Raw genomic sequence first — 22,180 nt, 5'->3', positions numbered from 1 at the left:
AAGATCCCTTTGAATTTTAGCTCTAGCCTCCAAAGTGTTTGCAACTCTACCAGGTTTGTCTCATCCGCAAAATTTGAACAGTATGATCAAATCTGATCATTCAGGAGAACTGTCCATCTCCATATCATGAAGATTTAAAACCACAGAAGCAGATTTTTTCCAAGGCTTCCACTGGCAGGAGAAGTTAATGAAGTTAGATATAGTTTTGCTGACCAAAACCTAAAGGGCTGAATTCTGCCCTGGGATTCCTGTGTAACAACAGAATTGGCTAGAAGGGATTTTACACATCTACTTGGATAGCATTTAGATAGGCTGTGTTATAATTTTGTTATGTCCATTGATTAGTCATTTGACGGTGTCAATCAGAAACAACCCTACAATTTATTATTTTCAAATACCTTTTCTGTAGGAGAAAGAAACCAGCAATCATATTTCTATGTGTGTTCCTCTGGTCACTTTTTCTTCTGTTCCAATCAATTTGGTATGTTTTATCCTCATGCTTTTAAGACCTCAGTATCTTAGCAGCTGCATCACCATACAAATTGTGGTGCTTGCGACATCAGATATTTTAGGGAAGCAAAGAGCAAGCCAGGCTGGATAGTCTGTAAGGTGTCCCTTGCACAGTTTTTCCCAAATAGGTCTACAGAAAATTGATGAAAGCTCCCACAGAACAAACAAGGGATTCTGCCTCCAGCTCTGCAGATAAATGGGAGCCAGGCTCTTAGAGCTTCCTCTATTCTCCTCTGCCACTGACTTACAGTGTGATAAGTCACTTATCCTCTCTGATTTCAAAAAAACCTCTATCAAATGGATACAACACAACATCACAGTGGTGTGAGACTTAATATGTGCAACGTCTGCAAATCCTCTGATGAAAGTGGCTAGACCTATGTTAGTTATTAATTTACTGTCAGATGGTTGAACAACAGCAACTGTGTTCAAGAAAAAGTAGTAGCTATATAGTTAAAAAATAAATATTTTAGAAGTGCCATTTTATTTCTGGGGAAACTTATGTTAGAGTTACAATTTTATTTTAAATTTTATAATCTTATAATTCATGTTGTATGACTCAGCAAGAATGTTTTGTTCTGGCAAGGATATTCCTATGGAAATTTTTATCTTTTTGATACAAAAAGGTGATTTCGAAAACAATCCTTGACATAAAAAACTTCAGAGTGTTTTCTGTAGTTAGTAATTTAATTGATAATGAACAAATATCTTGGAGAAAAAAATTTTTGAATTATTACTAGTATTCCAAGTCATTTTTTACTCAAACACAAGTATTAAAACTTTAAGCTCAGAATCCTTCTTACCTGGCCCTAGCTTGGAGATAGCATAGAGAAGGTCATAGTTAATGACTGGCGTAGCATCTTCTACTTGTTTCCAACCAACAGGAGGAGAGGCTGGAGGTGAAATCAAAAACTGTTTGTCTGGTTTTGGTGGAGCCAAATGCGAGCTTCCAATGTGCAAAGTCTGGGAGAATAAAACAAACGATTAACTATTTGATTAATGGAAAATTAAAAGTGTCATTTGCATGGAATTTAAAGTTTGAACAGATATACTACAACAAGCACTCAAGGTGGCAGTATAACTGTGTGATAACATATCAAACATACAAATTCAAAACCACCTTGCTGACAATGCTGTCAAAACACGCAGTGAAATGTGCACATCTGCTTTTTTTTTTCCATTTTTGTTTTAATATACAGTTATTTCATCAGAGAAAAATCTGCTCCCAGAAGACCAAAATAGAGGGAAATTAAAAAGGGGCTGTAAGGTCTAATGATAAATGGTGTTGAAACTTATTATCACTTATTATCACAAGTGGTGAAAATTCCAGAAGGTATATAAATAAACTGGCTCCTTCAGGATTTTCCCTGAGGACATCTGAAACAAACACAAAGGATACCAAGAAGAAAGGAACACTCAGATTGATTTTCCCATTAAAGTTAAAAAAGGAGTGCCTAATGATAGCAGCTGAAAGTGCACACATTTTCAGAGCTGAGGTACAGTTAGAGATCTCCTTGGTATTACCTACACTCAGGAATCCAGCATTCAGTAACCCACTGATGACTCGTAGAGATACACTGGTGAAAACCCTTAAGTGTAAATAAGAGTATACAGGGGTTTGCACCAACCAGTGCAACCATACAGGTTTTAGAAATGTGACAGGGTCGGGCCAGATGGCTATAGGAGAGTAATAGAAGGCAGCTATATTAGCCCCAGGCTAAGCAGGTCCCTTTTCCCTGGGTAAGGTAACAGGGAAGGTTCCAGAACAATCAGGAACCTTCTGGAGACAAGTAAGACAGGCTGATTAGAACACCTGCAGCCAATCAAGAAGTTGCTAGAATCAATTAAGAAAGGCTAATCAGGGCACCTGGGTTTTTAGAAAAGGAGCTCACTTCAGTTTGTGGTGTGCGTGAGAAGAGTTGGGAGCAAGAGGCACTAGGAGCTGAGAGTGAGAACGCGAACTGTTGGAGGACTGAGGTGTACAAGCATCATCAGACACCAGGAGGAAGGTCCTATGGTGAGGATAAAGAAGGTGTTGGGAGGAGGCGGCTATGGGGAAGTAGCCCAGGGAGTTGTAGCTGTCGCACAGCTGTTCCAGGAGGCACTCTAGACAGCTGCATTCCACAGGGCCCTGGGCTGGAACCCGGAGTAGAGGGCAGGCCCGGGTTCCCCCCAAATCCTCCCAACTCCTGGTCAGACACAGGAGGAGTCGACCTGCACTGTGGGTTCAGAAAAACGGCCAAGCTGAGTGCTGCCGTGAAGCTCCAAGGTGAGCAAATCCGCCAATAAGCACAAGACCCACTAAGGTAGAGCAGGAACTTTGTCATAGAAAGTATTGACCAGAAATCAGTATAGCTCTATATTCTGGTACAGACCCCTGCACACCCTTGTCTATATTTAGGAATCACTGCCAATGCAGCTCCACAGGCCAACCCTGTTTGCTGAATCAAGGGCTATTTTTGAGGCTGGAAAAGATCGAACTTCCAAGCCAGTGTTATTTGCATCTCTGTATAACAACAATTAGAGCAGTGCTTTCTTTGCGACTCCACAGGCATCAGGTTTGCTGAGAACCCACTTCATGCTATAAGAACTGTGCTCAAGAATGTAAGCTTTGATTGAAGAAAAATTACATTTCTAACTGTTATGATTGCAGAGAGCATCAAACATTAACCAAGTGTAAACTATGCTGGTAAGTAAGTGTAAGAGTTTGGGCATGGCAAAAATAATTGGTCATCTCAAAGGGGAGTTAACTGATCAAATGATTACCTTATCTACTATTACAAAATAATTCCCCAATATCATTTACTATTTAGTTACTTTATGTAGTGTAGTTGGGTCCCAGGATATTAAAGTTAAGGTGGGTGGGGTAATATCTTTTATGGACCAACTTATGTTGGTGAGAGAGACAAGCTTTCGAGCCATACAGAGCTCTTCTTCAGGTCTGGGAAAGGTACTCCAAGCACCACAGCTAAATGCAAGGTGGAACTGATTGTTTAGTATAGGTTGTTAGCACATATTCTATTCCAAGGGACCATTCAAGGTAGAGTGGCCCACTAACAGTCCTTTGCAGTCATAGGACGAAAAGAGGATTTAGTTGGTTACAGATCATTGTAATAAGCCATGGCTCGAAAGTTTTGGGCCAGTAAAAGATATTACTTCATCCACCTTGTCTCTCTATTTAGTTGCTTATCATTTTGGCAGAAATCTCCAGCTAATGCATTTATCCAACATAATTCCCACACCTTTCCCCAGGTCCCAAAGCTATAACTGTCACTACTCAAGCTGCCAACTATGTTGTCAGTACAAATCCATATAGCATCTTAAAAAATAAACGTGTATATATTAAACACCTCAAACTAAACTTATTACCACAAGGGACACAATATTAGTACAGTAAAAACTTTTTAAATCTGGCATGTTGGGGTAATGGGGGGTGCCGGCAAGTGAAAAATGCCAGTTAAGAAAGAGAGAGTTTGGGTGCGGGTTCCCAGCCAATGGGAGCTGTTGAGTCAGTGGGCGGGGCAGGGGCAGCGTGCAGAGCCATCTCACGGGTCTCCACCTAGGAGTAGCCCGGACAAGTCACTGCTTGTGAGCAGCCTCCCAAGGTAAGCACCCCCCCAGATCCTGCACCCAAACTCCCTCCCAGAGCCCATGCCTGCACCCCCTCTTGTGCCCCATCCTCCACTCTCGCACCCCCTCCTGTACTCCAAACCCCTTGTGGCCGTTCTCCACCTAGGAGCAGCAGGGACATGTCGCTGCTTCTGGGGAACCACGCAGAGCCAGGTAGGGAGCCTGCTGGCCCCACACCAACCGGACTATAAACCAGACTTTATATCAAGATCAGAAAAGCCGGTTTATAGAGCTTTCCAGTTAGTACAGGGCCAGATAATACAGCTTTTACTGTACTAGTTATTGGGATTTAATTCAATAAAGCCTTCCATTCCAGTGAATAAATGTATCTGAAACTGCCGCAGAATCTTCTATAGTCGCACTGTAGAGATGCAGAATATCTAGGGAGTGTTGCTAACAATTTGGCAAAGAGCAGACATGCTTTCAGTCTCCCCCCTCCCCCCCCCCCACAAGTGAAATCTTACAGTTTTGTTTTTTAAAACCATCTTTGTTTTATGACCCTGGATATCTTTAAGTATCTCATTAGGAGTTCTGGGGTTACTAGATTTTCAATTAAAGCTGGCTGAAAATTGTCAAAATTTCTTCAACAGAAACAGTATTTCCAATAAAATGGAAGTTTTTGCAACAATATCTCATTTTGATTGAAACTGATGAAAAATTTCAGAACATTATGAAAAAGCAGCAGCTAGGAAGAGAGGAACACTCCCCTCTATCAGTGGGAAAAAAATTAAAGTAGTGAGAGAAGATGGTTTTTATATTCAATAAAATCCAGTGTTCTGAATATTCCCAAAAGTTGTTTGAAATTTTTCAAAATATACTCCTCCCCCTGTTTACCCAACCAGTTCTTGGTATGACAGTGAGTACTAGATGTCTCCCCCTTATCCCAAGACAGGGCAAACAATACACAAGCAGGCAGAAACCCAACATATTCATTAGACTCCAAACACTCCTAAGTTTGGAGGTACCTACCTGATGTTTTCTCCAATCAATTTGGTCACTAATGAATGCTACAAATTTTCACAGGTCTTTAAAAAAAAATTGTGAACTACAACAGCATAAGACTCAATGGCAAAATGATTACATTTATATAGAAATGCTTGGTAAAACATACCTGAGCAAAATACAGTTTTATTTCCTTTCCAAGAAATTCTGTCTTATGTAGCTGAATTCTAGCATCTGCGGCTGATAAAGGGTTGCTGAAGTTTATTCGTACTCTTTTGAAGCTCTTAAAATACTGAAAGGTGATATCTTTGTCATATGTTCTAAAGAGAGATTCAAATTTGGCCTGTAAAAAAAAATTATATATTTTTAAAAACAAAAGAAGCCATGTACATGCCACATCCCTTTTTTCTTGTAATTTATTCTCATTCCCTCAAGGACAACTGCTGATTATGATGGACTGCAGTTAACAGCGGCATGCGAAAATATTTTATTAGAGAATATGGTAAGCCATTCAAAATAAACCAATCATCATTTATTTAAAACATAGCAGCTGCTTTTTTCTTGCTGAAATAATAGTGCCTTCAAGGTAGAAGAAAAGATTACAAATAAGTAAAATATATTGCATGTCTACTGGCTTCTGTCTCAATTTTGTGGCATGCTAAAAAAAGTACTATTCACAAGTTATGAAGATCATGGAGTTTTAATTGCTTAGTTTAATTTATATAGAAATATCTATAAAAAGCAGGCAAAGTAAATTGAGGGCCAAAAATCCTTACTCAAGTAAACATGAAGGACATGAAAACGGTAGACATGAAAACTGAATATAGTGTGCTGTACTAAAATGTGCTTGTTTTTAAGGTAACCAGACACCTCAGTAATGTTATGACATATGAAAACTATTTTTTGTACTTATTTTTAATTTAGGGAAATAAAGTGTGCTTAAGGAAATTTCAGTTATAATGACACACAGTAATTCTATAACACCTTTCATCTATGGATCTCAAAGAACTTTACAAACGAAGACTCAATTCCCTTAGTAAAGAAAGTATTGTTCTAATTACACAGACATGGAAACAGAGGTGAGGGCCTTGCACAAGGTTAAAATAGTACATTTGTTGCAGAGTCGGAACAGAACCCAGCCCTTCTGACTCCATAACCTTGTACTTTTATCGGTGTGGCCCAATGACTTAGTCATCCTATCTAGATGGCAGTAAGAAACTAAGTCCATCAAAAGTTGGCAGTCTTCATTGATGATTTGAGTAACTAATGTTTGAGCTTTTAGAGCACATGGGGCAACTATCCAAACCAAACTCAGCTATTTTTACATTTATGAAGAATGTTTCCATTTTTACTTCAGGGTGCTGAGGGGAGGGGAAGGGAAAAATGAGTGTATGGCTGGCATACTTGCTGTTTCAGATTTATTTTAAGCACAATGACTCGCTATGTACAACCCTTAGTAGTAAGTTATGTTTTATGTATTGACATTTTGTATGTTACTATTTCACAGAATCTTACTGATCAGAATGTTCTGACTTCATGTTCATCTTTCAACTGCATTCAGTTTAATCACTGATTTTTGGATAAGGCTACATAGAAGGGTATAACACAATAGCGTAATATATTTTTTTCTTGAATGCTTAATTTCCTTATTCTCTTATATAAACCTTTAGTTATAGTTTTTATTTAAGCTACGCGTGGTTCTAACTCACAACAACAACTTGCTACTGCTATCCCAAGACTCTAAGTAACAAATATATATTAGACAAAAGCCAAATATTTCATGTATGCATGTTAACTCAAAACTATCCTGTCTCTTAGTGTTCTAATAAAAGCTAGCTGTATGTAAACTCCAAGTAGTTTTAATACAATTCTCAAGAATAGAATCCTTAGCACAGGAATTACTTGTTTTTGTTAGCTTTTTACACCGGAAAGAAAGCTGCTTTGTATTTCTGAAATCTAAACCTTTTTTTTAAATCTTTTTTCTATATTACACTACTTGGTGCACCAATATCTCATTCATACCTATTCAGAAAAACAGACTGGTCTATAATTCAGAATTCATATTCACCACTAAACCTTTGGAGACCATCTAGATGATTAATGAAATGTATGGAATCTTCAATTTTATGTTAGCTAAAAAGACAAGTCTGTACTATTATAAAATACTCGCCTCATGGATCAAACTTCCAGATGAAATCAGATATTAGCATCATAGTGTCTACTAATAAAATCCAATTGTTTTGTGCCTGACAGATGTCTTAGCACCGCTAATCAATAATTCACTACTGTAAGTCCAACATTTGTGTGTTTGTTACTCCATTCTCATCAGTTAGATAGCTGAAGTGATTATATTACGTAGCATTCCAACACTACAGAAGTGTCACCAGTCTTAACAATTACAGTGCTACACCAACAATGTAATTTAAACATCTTCATATATTCTAATATAAACAAACCTATTAGCAACATTCTAAATCTGATCATCATTGAAAATGCCTTCAAATGAAGTTTTTTCAGCTCACATTCACAATTACATGCATATATACACAGTATTTTTATGGACAGACAACAAGTATTTGAAAAAGCAGAAGATAAAGATCTTAAAAGTCCATATGATACATTAAGACTGAAACATAATACACAAAATACACATTGGCAGACTACAACCTGTTAACCTCTGAAATAGTTCTTCCCTACTTCTTAAGCATTATCTGTTTAATGTTTTAAACAGCACAGTATTTTTCAACTATTTTAGAACAGCACCTATCCTTCAGTATTTAAGAAATTCACAGATCTAAAACTCAACTTTAAAAAAGCCATACCCTCGTTTCAATTTGATTGAAGACATCGCTGTCTGCCACACAGGCAATTAGGGAACCAAAACTGTAGTTAAGGTTCCTAAAATGCATTTTGTGCTTCACTAAAGCAACGATAGCAGTTCAACACAAATCCAAGGCAATTACTTTTAAGGAAGCTGTTGGTTCTGTAGACTGTGTTTATAAAGGAAAAAGTCCAACCCCCTCAAAAAAGCTTTCAGTGCATCCCGTAAGTGACAGCAAATTCCTGAACAAAGTCCTGCATGCTTTAAGGCAGTCAGGGACAAAATGTAAGCGACTACTGGAAAGAGGTGACATCAGCACATTAGTCAGCTTTCCTATGCTAATTAACTTTGCTTTGGAAGATGGAAAAAACAGCTGAGGTTTGCACAGCAGCTGCTTTATCAACTCCTCTTGCAGCATAGTTTCCATTGGTAGTAATTCCATTCAGCACTCAGACAACATGCTCTTCACTTGAATGGGCCAGCCCATCTTAAGATGGAAAATGTTACTGCTAACAGCTCAATGTCTACAGTAATAAGCAGTAATTAGCCAGCAGGGAAATTTCAAGACTTTGGAAACCAGAAAACAAATCCCTTAGTAAATTTAGTCCTTGTACTTTCTGAAAATGTACAAGAAGTTTTAAGTTGGGGATTAGAGGAAATCTATTTTGAAAAATATGTTTTTCAATGAAATACTTTATAGTGGAAATTCATTTTGAAATACCTTTTCCAATTAAACTTTATGGAGTAATTTCCTGCTTCCACTTTATTTGATTCTCTTATGCTCTCAAGGCCCTGTAATATGAAATCATACAAGAGCTCAATTAGTAGTTTACTACTAAGATTTTAATACAAAACCCTAATTCTCACTGGTGTAAAACTGTAAAGCCTACACTTATATCCCCTGTTCAATGAATTCAGAGTGTTGTTCGGAGAAAGTTTCCAGAGAATAAAGCAAGATGGTGAGATTTAAATCAAGGCTATTTAAGTCACTGATTTAAAATATTTATATCAGATCAGATGGGGCCTTTGTAAAGCTAATTTGAAAATCTGTGCTATTGCAACTATAAATTTTAATCTAATGAACAAAACTACAAATGCTTTTTTTAGTTAGTTTATTTTAGTATAAAATCTACTACAGTTAAGGTATCTTATTTGAATTTTACAAAGCAGCTACAGGCAAAAAAAAAAACAAAACACAGACGATTAAGGGTTTGTAGGACAAGGACTAAAACCAGCATGTAACTTTACTCAAATGAATAGTCCCTTTGACTTCAGTGGTACTACTCATCTGCTTAGTTAAGCATGTGCATAGTATTTGCAGCACCAGAGGCTAAAAGTTTTTAATATTTGTGTACAAAATCTTTGCCACTTCAAAACAAAACTGCTTCACTGTTAAGAAGTTTATACTTTCAATACATTAAATTATTGTAAACTATTTTGTACACAGGCCAAAAAGTTTTCAAAACTATGAGCCTAAAATTAGTCTCTCAGGCCCATATTTAGGCACTTAAAAGTGGAATTTTCAAAAGCACAAGTTACACTGAGTTCATCTGAGAACAGCCTAGCACCATCCTCTTTGGAACCCCTTTCAGGTAGTTGAAGGCTGCTATCAAATCCCCCCCTCACTCTTCTCTTCTGGAGACTAAATAAGCCCAGTTCCCTCAGCCTCTCCTCATAAGACATGGGCCCCAGTCCCCTAATAGTTTTCGTTGCCCTCTGTTGGGCTCTGTCCGATTTGTCCACATCCTTTCTATAGTGGGGGCCCAAAACTGGACGCAATACTCCAGATGTGGCCTCACCAGTGCCGAATAGAGGGGAATAATCACTTCCCTCGATCTGCGGGCAGTGCTCCTACTAATGCAGCCCAATATGCCATTAGCCTTCTTGGCAACAAGGGCACACTGTTGACTCATATCCAGCTTCTCATACTCTGTAATCCCCAGGTCCTTTTCTTAAGAACCGCCAGCCTGCAGCAGTGCATGGGATTCTTCCGTCTTAAGTGCAGGACTCTGCACTTGTCCTTGTTGAACATCAGATTTCTTTTAGCCCAATCCTCCAATTTCTCTAGGTCACCCCCACACCACCTCCCAAACTCTGAACCCCTTGTGGCTGTTCCTCCACTTAGGAGCAGCGGGGACATGTCGCAGCTTCCGGGGAGCCATGCGGAGCCAGGTAGGGAGCCTGCCACCAACCGGACTATAAACAAGACTTTCAATGAAGATCAGAAATGCCGGTTTACAGAGCTTTCAGGTTGGTAAAATGCCGGATAACACAGCTTTTACTGTAAAAACATTCCAAGACAGGAAAACATTAAATGTTTAAATAAAATTAAACACCATGGGATGGTGTTCCATGAAGGAGGAGTGCTGGGCAGAGACGGGCTCCATCTTACGAAGAGAGGGAAGAGCATCTTTGCCAGCAGGCTGGCTAACCTAGTGAGGAGGGCTTTAAACTAGGTTCACCGGGGGAAGGAGACCAAAGCCCTGAGGTAAGTGGGAAAGCGGGATACCGGGAGGAAGCACAGGCAGGAATGTCTGTGAGGGGAGGGCTCCTGCCTCATACTGGGAATGAGGGGCGATCAACAGGTTATCTCAAGTGCTTATATACAAATGCACAAAGCCTTGGAAACAAGCAGGGAGAACTGGAGGTCCTGGTGATGTCAAGGAACTATGACGTGATTGGAATAACAGAGACTTGGTGGGATAACTCACATGACTGGAGTACAGTCATGGATGGTTATAAACTGTTCAGGAAGGACAGGCAGGGCAGAAAAGGTGGGGGAGTAGCACTGTATGTAAGGGAGCAGTATGACTGCTCAGAGCTCCGGTACGAAACTGTGGAAAAACCTGAGTGTCTCTGGATTAAGTTTAGAAGTGTGTGCAACAAGAGTGATGTAGTGGTGGGAGTCTGCTATAGACCACCGGACCAGGGGGATGAGGTGGATGAGGCTTTCTTCCGGCAACTCACGGAAGCTACTAGATCGCATGCCCTGATTCTCATGGGTGACTTTAATTTTCCTGATATCTGCTGGGAGAGCAATACAGCGGTGCATAGACAATCCAGGAAGTTTTTGGAAAGCGTAGGGGACAATTTCCTGGCGCAAGTGCTAGGGGAGCCAACTAGGGGGGGCGCTTTTCTTGACCTGCTGCTCACAAACCGGGTAGAATTAGTGGGGGAAGCAAAAGTGGATGGGAATCTGGGAGGCAGTGACCATGAGTTGGTTGAGTTCAGGATCCTGACGCAGGGAAGAAAGGTAAGCAGCAGGATACGGACCCTGGACTTCAGGAAAGCAGACTTCGACTCCCTCAGGGAACGGATGGGTAGGATCCCCTGGGGGACTATCATGAAGGGGAAGGGAGTCCAGGAGAGCTGGCTGTATTTCAAGGAATCCCTGTTGAGGTTACAGGGACAAACCATCCCGATGAGTCGAAAGAATAGTAAACATGGCAAGCGACCAGCTTGGCTTAATGGTGAAATCCTAGCGGATCTTAAACATAAAAAAGAAGCTTACAAGAAGTGGAAGGTTGGACATATGACCAGGGAAGAGTATAAAAATATTGCTCGGGCATGTAGGAAAGATATAAGGAGGGCCAAATCGCACCTGGAGCTGCAGCTAGCAAGAGATGTCAAGAGTAACAAGAAGGGTTTCTTCAGGTATGTTGGCAACAAGAAGAAAGCCAAGGAAAGTGTGGGCCCCTTACTGAATGAGGGAGGCAACCTAGTGACAGAGGATGTGGAAAAAGCTAATGTACTCAATGCTTTTTTTGCCTCTGTTTTCACTAACAAGGTCAGCTCCCAGACTGCTGCGCTGGGCATCACAGAATGGGGAAGAGATGGCCAGCCCTCTGTGGAGATAGAGGTGGTTAGGGACTATTTAGAAAAGCTGGACGTGCACAAGTCCATGGGGCCGGACGAGTTACATCCGAGAGTGCTGAAGGAATTGGCGGCTGTGATTGCAGAGCCCTTGGCCATTATCTTTGAAAACTCGTGGCGAACGGGGGAAGTCCCGGATGACTGGAAAAAGGCTAATGTAGTGCCAATCTTTAAAAAAGGGAAGAAGGAGGATCCTGGGAACTACAGGCCAGTCAGCCTCACCTCAGTCCCTGGAAAAATCATGGAGCAGGTCCTCAAAGAATCAATCCTGAAGCACTTACATGAGAGGAAAGTGATCAGGAACAGTCAGCATGGATTCACCAAGGGAAGGTCATGCCTGACTAATCTAATCGCCTTTTATGATGAGATTACTGGTTCTGTGGATGAAGGGAAAGCAGTGGATGTATTGTTTCTTGACTTTAGCAAAGCTTTTGACACGGTCTCCCACAGTATTCTTGTCAGCAAGTTAAGGAAGTATGGGCTAGATGAATGCACTATAAGGTGGGTAGAAAGCTGGCTAGATTGTCGGGCTCAACGGGTAGTGATCAATGGCTCCATGTCTAGTTGGCAGCCGGTGTCAAGTGGAGTGCCCCAGGGGTCGGTCCTGGGGCCGGTTTTGTTCAATATCTTCATAAATGATCTGGAGGATGATGTGGATTGCACTCTCAGCAAATTTGCAGATGATACTAAACTGGGAGGAGTGGTAGATACGCTGGAGGGGAGGGATAGGATACAGAAGGACCTAGACAAATTGGAGGATTGGGCCAAAAGAAATCTGATGAGGTTCAATAAGGATAAGTGCAGGGTCCTGCACTTAGGATGGAAGAATCCAATGCACCGCTACAGACTAGGGACCGAATGGCTAGGCAGCAGTTCTGCGGAAAAGGACCTAGGGGTGACAGTGGACGAGAAGCTGGATATGAGTCAACAGTGTGCCCTTGTTGCCAAGAAGGCCAATGGCATTTTGGGATGTATAAGTAGGGGCATAGCGAGCAGATCGAGGGACGTGATCGTTCCCCTCTATTCGACATTGGTGAGGCCTCATCTGGAGTACTGTGTCCAGTTTTGGGCCCCACACTACAAGAAGGATGTGGATAAATTGGAGAGAGTCCAGCGAAGGGCAACAAAAATGATTAGGGGTCTAGAGCACATGACTTATGAAGAGAGGCTGAGGGAGCTGGGATTGTTTAGTCTGCAGAAGAGAAGAATGAGGGGGGATTTGATAGCTGCTTTCAACTACCTGAAAGGGGGTTCCAAAGAGGATGGCTCTAGACTGTTCTCAATGGTAGCAGATGACAGAACGAGGAGTAATGGTCTCAAGTTGCAATGGGGGAGGTTTAGATTGGATATTAGGAAAAACTTTTTCACTAAGAGGGTGGTGAAACACTGGAATGCGTTACCTAGGGAGGTGGTAGAATCTCCTTCCTTAGAGGTTTTTAAGGTCAGGCTTGACAAAGCCCTGGCTGGGATGATTTAACTGGGAATTGGTCCTGCTTCGAGCAGGGGGTTGGACTAGATGACCTTCTGGGGTCCCTTCCAACCCTGATATTCTATGATTCTATGAAATGCTCTGATTTGTTGCCTAATTGCAAGTTATATAAAAATATTAATGGCAGCATTTTCTTTGCCAGTAATGCCGGCCATTTTCATCATATGGAGTGAACAGAAGTATTTTAAGAACTCTAAAAGCAAAAAATACCTCTTTGAATATACATATATATTCCAAACCCCACTTCAAAAATGGAAGACTAATTAAAAAATTTCTCTATACTGATACACCCAGAAATCCAGCTTTCAGCAATGAACTGAACAAGTCAACTTAAATCACAACGGTGATATCACAGCATTAACTGACCACATACTTAGTCAAGTTATTCTAGTTCTTGTTGCAGAGTTCTATATTCAGTTTATTTCTACTCAGAAGCCTTTTTTTTTCCTGAACATCACCTTCATGGTACAGTAAGTGTATTACTAGTCTGCCCAAAGCATGATGATGTATTTGAATATGGGGGTTCAACTAAGAGACAAGACTTTTTGACCATGTAACAACCATTCTAGATACATAGTTTTAGGGCCTAATCCTGCTCTCACTGATGTCAATGGGTAGCATTCCTCTCGGGACTTTAATGGAAACAGGATTGGACCTTAATTTGCTATGGAAAACACACATGGCATTTACTCACAAAAGCAGTTTCCATAAAAGAGGTAATGGAACTAAGGAGAACTTAGTTCTATGGGAAATGAGACATAACAAAACCTATCAGTATTCCTGTGCTAATGCTCCTCTTCCTGTCACTGAGGCCCAAACAGGATGACTTCATGTTTCTTCCTGATGGCACAGTCACCCCCATTCTGGAGACTACTTTTGTGGCTCAAAACCTGACTGAGGCTTCTGGGTTACTGTAATACAAGTCAACAAAATCACCAAATATCACTCTGCCAAAAATAAATAAATAAAATTGTCCTGCTCCAAAACTTCCCATATAATGTATCAACCAGGGAACAAAATGTTTTGTCTTCAATCTGAAAAGTGAAGTTTGGAAAGAGATTAGTTTAAAACATAGTCTAACCCATTGGTGCTGTATTTTGATTAAAAGAAACAGTCTACATGCTCGGAGATATTCTGTTAAAAATAAGATAGTGTGTATTATAAACAAAAAACAGTTAAACTAAAGAACTTGCTGTGTCTTTATACAAGAAAATAAATGTATACTGTTAACTATTCTGTTTTATCTAATAAAGTGTTAGTAATTAAAGCAGTACTCTACCTTGAAGAACTGAATATCTATTTTAGAAGCAATCAGAAGTTACAACAAAATAACTATTACAACTTCCTGATGTTGTGTGACAACTCGGTGGCAATGTTGTTTTATGGCATTTGATATCACCACACAAATGACACATCCTGAAAGAAACACTGAAAAAAACACAGAATTTCACAGAATCTGTCTCTGGCTGCTCTAATGCAATATCACCCTTCCTTCTTCCCAACACTTGACTACTAGGGACATGCACAATTTGATGTTTTGCCTCCATGTTGGCCTGGTGCACCAGCAGGGGGAGAAGAAGGGGGAGGCAGAGAGGGACCCTGGCTGCCTAAATTGAGGTGCATGTGGAGCCCCCGGCCCGCCCAGGGGCCGCAGGGACATGCCGGCTGCTTCCAGGAGCGGCACGAGGTAAGCACCACATGGCCAGAGCCTGCACCCCAACCCCTTCCCAGACCTTACACCCCCTCCTGCACCCCAACCCTCTGCCCCAGCCCTGAGCCCCCTCCTAGAGCCCACACTCCACGCCCCCTCCTGCACTCTAAACCCCTCCCCCAGTCCTGAGTCCCCTCTAGCACCCAAACTCCCTCCCAGAGCTTGCACCCCCACCCCATCCCAGGCACAGCCTGGAGCCCCCTCCCACACTCTGAACCCCTCATCCCCAGCCCAGAGCCAGCACCCCCTCCCACAACCCAACTCCCTGCCCCAGCCAGGTGAAAGTGGGTGAGAGAGAGCGAGCGATGGATGGAGAGGGTGGAGTGAGCAGGACAGGGCCTCGGAGAAGGGCGTGGCTGGGGCAGGGCCTCAGGGAAGGGGCATGGCAGGGGTGTTTGGGTTTGTGATTAGACAGTTGGCAACCTTACACTCTAGCTGGATGCAAGAGGAACCTGCTGAACATGCGAAAGGGCTATCAAACATATAAGTAGCACACGAGATAAGAGAAACATGGCAGCTCTGCTTTCTTAATGTTTTCATTTCCAGCCAAAGCCTCAGGGATTGTGACTGATGAAGCCCAAGTTTCTAGAAGCTGATTTCTGCCACTAAGTTGCTGTATGAGTAGAGAAGAGGGTGGCTGGAGACTACAGTCCCCTATTCTTGTACCCTCTAGCTACTCCTCCTCCATGATGCTTAGTTGGTAGCAGTCTCAGGGCACAAAAGCAGACTTGAGTGGAAGCCCAAGCAGCAGGGTTTTTTTGGGAGGGTTGGGGGAGAGAGATGATGGGTAACTGATAGGTGACAAGAGGATAGTGGAAATATGAATGGACAAGTGGTATAGTGGGAACATGAAGGGGAATAAGGAGACACTGAAAGCCACAGAGGGTGTATAAAAGGATATCAGGAATTCCAGGGGACACATGCAAGACAAATATGAAGGGGTCACAAAAAAGAGGAAAGCCACAAACATCGCCTTTTTTTAGTTGACACCTATGCTATCACTGACTGGGAGACCAAGGAGGAAAACCCATGTAATATTAGAAGTTACAGAATTGACAATGCTGTTAAATGTTTGTCCTACAAGCAACAAAACCAGAATTTCATAATCCAGCTGTGGCCTTCTTACACTTGGTGAATGTTTACACCAAACCTCAAAGGTTGCACTTCATACCCTGAACACCCCCACCTTATTATACAGTTATTGATTTTCTGTGTCTATGTACTGTTTTCATTCCTGTTTTTATGTACTACATAAAGTTTAAGATAATAAAGGTTAAACACTATCCTGGAATGAACTTTCCTAATAGCATTGATAGGTTTTGTTTTTCAAAGTCAGGGAAACAAGATTATCTATACATGTCTGGTATCAGGAAAGTATATTTTTTGCGCATGTGTGAAAATTAAAGTCAACCTCTTACCCAGATCCCAATAAAGGAACAGGAATGCGTAAGTGTGTGAAAGGCATTCTAAAGAACAGGATGTGAAACACAGCCTGCATTCCTGTTTTGCACTCTGGATAAGAGGTTATTTTTAAGGCACACTCTGCAAAAAGAACTGAAGAAATTACTCAAGGAACAAGAAAAAAAAAAAAAAGAGGCAAACTCAAGTTAGACAAACATACAAGCAGTCATCCAAAACACTCTGTACCTGTGTAAATGGGTTTCCTGAATACTCGAACCAAATCATCAACATTTTAGTCATACAAGAAACCTCTTTGAGCATCTCTAATTTTCCAGTCAGTGGGAGCAAGAAACTTTCCTGTAAGGAGAGAAACTAATTTAACAAGAGGCTGCTGTCTTTACATCTTTGTCAGCTGGCTGATCCACAAAAAAAAAAAAGAGTAGTAGGGACAGGGAGCTAGAGAACTTTCTTACCTCCCATATAGTGAAAGAGTCTATGCTGGCAGTTATCAGTAAATGGGGCTTAAAAAAGGTAATATGATAGAGAAACAGGAGAAATGCATATAAAGAGGGAGATTCTGCAATAATTTTAACAGCCAAATGTTTTGGGGTTTTGTTTTTTTAAATTTTTTTTAATCTGGATGTTTTTGGTTTTTTAATGCCTCTTTTGGCAAGTCTAACAGGACTTCCCTGTTAAAAACAATCGGCAGATACATTCTGCCGGACATTAGACTGTCTGTGGGCACCTGACAGCCTTGATCTTTCTCCTTCAGCAAGGAAAACAGTACAAAGTGGATGCATCTTCTTCTGCAGCTATGCAAAAATACAACACTCCTGCAGCTACTTTAAGTAAAGCTGTAAGTCCCTGCAGTGGCATGCAAAACCATACATGAAAGAAGTTAGGCAGTGGTTTTGCAGTTGTTCTCAATCAACACCATAATAGAGGATAAAACAAAGTATATCCCAAATAAAAAATAATTAATAAGACAACCAAAAAACAACATCATGACTAAACAGCAGAGTAAAAGGTGGTTAGAGGCAAAAAGGCATCCTTTAAAAACTGGAAGTCAAATCCTAGTGAGAAAAATAGAAAGGAGCATAAACTCTGGCAAGTCACGTGTAAATGTACAATCAGGCAGGCCAAAAAAGAATTTGAAGAGCAATTAGTTAAGGACAGAAACACTAACAGCATTTTTTTTTCAAGTGCATCAGAAGCAGGAAATCTGCCGAAGAGTCAGTGGGGTCACTGGGCGATCAAGGTGTTAAAGTAGCACTCAAGGAAGACAAGGCCACTGTGAAGAAGCTAAATGGATTATTTACATTGCACTGAAGAGGATATGAGGGAGATTTCCACACCTGAAGTGACAGATCTGAGGAACAGTCCCATATTGAGGTGTCAATAGAGGAGGCTTTAGAGCAAGTCAATAAATTAAACCGTAATAAGTCACTAGGACCAGATGGTATTCACCCAAGAGTTCTGAAGAAATTCAAATATAAAATTGGTATGTAACCTATAGCTTAAGTCAGCCTCTCTACCAGATGACTGGAGAATAACTAATATAGTGCCTATTTTTAAAAAAAGGCTCCAGCAACAATTCTGGCAATTACAGGCTGGTAAGCCTAAATTCAGTACCAGGCAAATTTGCTCAAACTATAGTAAACAAAATCATCAGAGATACATAGATAAACACGATATATTGTGGAAGAGTCAACACAGCTTTTGTAAAGGGAAATCATGCCTCAGTGATTTACTAGAATTCTTTGTGTTGATAAAAATGTGGACAACAGTGATCCAGTTGATATAGAGTACTTAGACTTTCAGAAAGCTGTTGACAAGCAAATTATGCAGTCATGGATATGAGGGAAGGTCCTCTCATTGATCAGTAACTGGTTAAAAGACAGGAAACAAAGGGTAGGTCTAAATGATCAGTTTTCACGATGAAAAGAGGTAAATAGCAGGGTCCCTCAAGGATCTATACTGGGACCCATGTTGTACAACCTGTTCATAAATGATCTGGAGAAGGGAGTGAACAGTGAAGTCACAAAATTTGCTGACAATACAAAATTACTCAAGATAGTTAAGTCCAAAGTTAAGTGAAGAGCTACAAAAGGTCTCTCACACAACTAGGCAACAAAATGGCAGATGAAATTCAATGCTGATAAGGACAAACTAATGCACATTGGAAAGCATAATCCCAACTATACATACAATATGGTGGGGTCTAAATTAGCTGTTATCCCTCAAGAAAGATCTTGGAGTCATCGTGAACAATCCTCTGAAAACATCCATTCAATGTGCAGAATCAGTCAAAAAAGCTAACAATGTTAGGAACCATTAGGAAAGGGATAGATAATAAAACAGAAAATATCATAATGCCACTATATAAAGCCCATGTTATGCCCATACCTTGAATACTGCATGCAGTTCTGGTTGCCCCATCTCAGAAAAGATATATTAGTGGAGAATGTGCACAGAAGGGCAACAAAAATGATTAGGAATATAGAACAGCTTCCAGACAAGGAGATATTAGAGACTAGGACTGTACAGCTTGGAAAAGAAAATGACTAAGGGGGTGAAATGATAGCGATCTATAAAATCATGAACGGTATAGAGAAAATTAAAAGGAAGGGGTCATTTGCCCCTTAATATACCAAAAACCAGGGGTCACCCAATGACATTAATAGGCAGAAGGTTTAAAAACAAACATAAGGAAGTACTTCTTCACACAATGCAGAGTCAACCTCAATGCCTGGGGATATTGTGAAGGCCAAAAGGATAACTAACTGGGTTAAAAAAAGAATTAGATAATTCATGGAGGAGTTAGGGATATACACCTATTGTAACACAGGTGAGCCAATCAAACATGCTTTTTCCTTAGAGGATTTATTACATTTCCCATATTTTATACATTTATTTCAGCCTGGAAACTGACCTTTAAAAAAGTATTTAAATATCAATTGATTACTATTTACCACAGTATTAATGATGGCAAAAGCAGCGTGTGTTTAAATGGAGGAAATTGTGAAACCACAAGTCCTTTGTAGTAAGTTATACGCTGGGTTTTGTTCTTCTGGGGTCACAAGTGAGTCAAGGGAATTATAGAAGCTTTTTCCCAGAGATACAACACCTTTTTAAATAAAGGAAACAGCCTACAGGGAAACACGTAGCCAGAACAAAATGGATAGAAATACTTGGAAAAGAAAATCCAGTGACACTAAAGGATGATTCTGTAGTTTTTTTCTTTAAAAAATGAGAGCGTAACACTTTTGTCTTGAAACAATGCGTGTCACCACGATGAGGAAATTTAAGAGGCTGGTAATGTAAAAAGTTATTTTTTTACATTAATTACTGGATTTGTAGGCCTCTTTAGAATCAGCTCTCCTCCTCTGTGGTAGAAGGAAAAATATCCCAAGAGGAGTTTAAAAAAAAAAAAAAAGGCAACAAACCCATCTATTTAGTAGCACATTTAAACAGTGTAAGAATTTTTAACATAAAATAGCAATAAGGAAATTCTTGTTAAATAAGAAATAAAGATCTGAAAAACAGTTTTACTGGAGATAAAAAGTATCTGCAAGATACATATAGAAGAACAGAAGTAAGTAATAAGTAATGTTTTTTTCCTAAAGATATACACCATACATAAATAAATACATTTAAAACTTCAGGGGTGAATTTATTACTGTGCTGTGGAATACAGGAAGCATCAGATATTCTTCCCACTACTATACCTAGGAAAAAATGAAAGCCGCTTGAAAATAGAGTTTTAGAAAGTATTAGTTTGAACATCAGGTCTGGGGAAAAGTTAGACCAAATTAACAAATAATGGGTATTTAAGGCAAATTAACTATTAGAAAGAAAAAAGGGGCACATGGTATAAAACAGGAACTAAACCAAAAAGTGGCCCATCAGAAATTTGAGTGACGTTGTGCACATAGCATATGAAGAATACTTTATAGCTGTTTATCCCTTACAAAACAAAGGGATTTAGAAAGAGGTACAATCTGTATGGTTTAATTATTCTGTAGTGTATCACAGTAGCACCTAGAACCCTATTGTGCACAGTGCTGCATGAACTCAGAATGGAGCCATATTCCTTGCCCCAAGGGCTTACAATTCAAAATTTGGACCAGATAGAACTGATTCTCCATCTTACCAGAGCTCTGTTTGGCTGAGGAATAGGGGTAGGTGGACAAGATGAAGGGGAGAAATGGGGGGAGGGGGAGGAAGGTGGCTTCATGCCACCTTTACACTCCTTCATATTTACTCTTCCCACAGCTGGAGTGCAGCCACACTCCAGCCATTCCCCAGTATAACTCCTATGCCAGGGGCTGGTGTGAAGTGTAGGGTCACGTCTACATCACCTGAGGAAATCCCTATGCTATTCCCTTGTATCCTGGCAAGGGAAACATGCTGTCATCAAGCTACTGGAGCAGCATAAAGGGGATATTATCACAAAGAACCGGCCCCCAGTAGTTCACTATTGGTGAAGTTAATGTTTAAATAAGTGGTGAGGTATCTAGGATCCATCTTAGACAGGTACAGACATGCGCCTGGATGGAGGATGGAGAGAAGAGGTAAGAAGTGGAAAGGCAGTTTTGAGAGTCCTGGCATAAAGATGCTAGAGCCACATGAGCTGATGAAAACTCCCAAAGTAAGGGTGCAGAATGACAGAGGGAGGCAAAGCAGCTATGTGGAAACCCCAGGTGATGGAAGGGGAAGAGTATTGGCAGTGGATCCATACTGCTGTGTATTTAATAGTCAATCCTAAGCCCCAACACCTAACCTGCCTTACTCGTCAAAACCCTCTGATGCTATTACAGACTGAGCCCAAGTCGAGCGATGCTCCACAGTGCACAGGAATATTCAAACTAGACCTTTCATTGTCTGGCATCCCCTTGCATAGTAGGCCCAAAAGAGTTGTGCTGCGTTTTGAGTCCTATGTCTTCCATGGCAATTTGGGCTCAACGTTACTTAAAATGTAGTTTGGTCATTTATTCTGATGTGTATTTTTTTTAAATTCCACTTTTTAAAAATACTTCCCAGAAATCTGTTAAAGAAAACAGGAGGGATATATGAAATCTAGACTGAATGGGGGGGAGGGAGGGGATAGAGTAATAGCCCAGGCTCTCAAATTTTAACTCTACATGGATAGTGTTATGTAATTAAAAGATTTGAAAAGTGTACTGTAGTAAATTGAATAAACTAAGTCTCAATGTCAACCTTGAGAGAGCATTCTGTTCTATTAAATATTTGCTGAGAAATTAGGAAAATTTTGGGGGTTTGTGCATTTGTTAAGCATGTACCTACCTAGTCTTCATTATACTGGGACTTTAAAACATTAAAATGCTGATGTCGGTCAAATATTCCAGTGTTGTATGCAGTGTTGTTGCAGTAGTGTTGGTCCCAGGATATTAGAGAGACTAAGTGGATGGCAATATTTTTTTATTGGACAACTTCTGTTGGTGAGACAAGCTGTTGGGCTTATACAAAGACCTGAAGATAAGCTCTGTTTTACCTCACCCACCTTGTCTCCCAAATATTCCAACATCAGTTAATGCCTTCTGGAAAAATCATATGTGAAAAAGCCAAGAAATTTCTTATCTTAAAAATTATTTTTCATTCTAAAAGATAAAGGGAAGAGATAGCATGTAAGTTCAATATGAGGTAGAATGAATGGAAAGAATGAATCAGCAATGTCACTGTGTTTACCTAGACTTGCAACTCAAAATCTAATAAAGAGTTACCATAAAAGCACTGATCATTATATTGCAGACACTCTGATACACATTAACCAAAATAATGA

General features: G+C 40.3%; 1 protein-coding gene across 3 annotated transcripts in view; it reads right to left on the bottom strand.

Moving 5' to 3' along the window:
* Positions 1–22,180, bottom strand: part of RCAN1 (regulator of calcineurin 1) — a 73,662-nt gene that overhangs the window by 4,140 nt on the left and 47,342 nt on the right. For 2 of the 3 annotated variants that reach the window (XM_074970272.1, XM_074970290.1), the window contains 2 exons: positions 5,252–5,425; positions 1,314–1,473 (listed from right to left, as the gene is read on the bottom strand). In XM_074970272.1, the coding sequence (XP_074826373.1) occupies positions 1,314–1,473; positions 5,252–5,425 (334 nt within the window). Of the gene's footprint in view, positions 1–1,313; positions 1,474–5,251; positions 5,426–7,904; positions 8,107–22,180 lie in introns of those variants that run through there. The other variant, XM_074970281.1, reaches the window with a different exon arrangement.

This window comes from Natator depressus, chromosome 1 (genome assembly GCF_965152275.1).
Source record: "Natator depressus isolate rNatDep1 chromosome 1, rNatDep2.hap1, whole genome shotgun sequence".
In the NCBI taxonomy this organism is placed as follows: domain Eukaryota; kingdom Metazoa; phylum Chordata; order Testudines; family Cheloniidae; genus Natator; species Natator depressus.
Note: the sequence above shows the minus strand (reverse complement) of the source record. Positions and strands in the feature narration are given on the sequence as shown.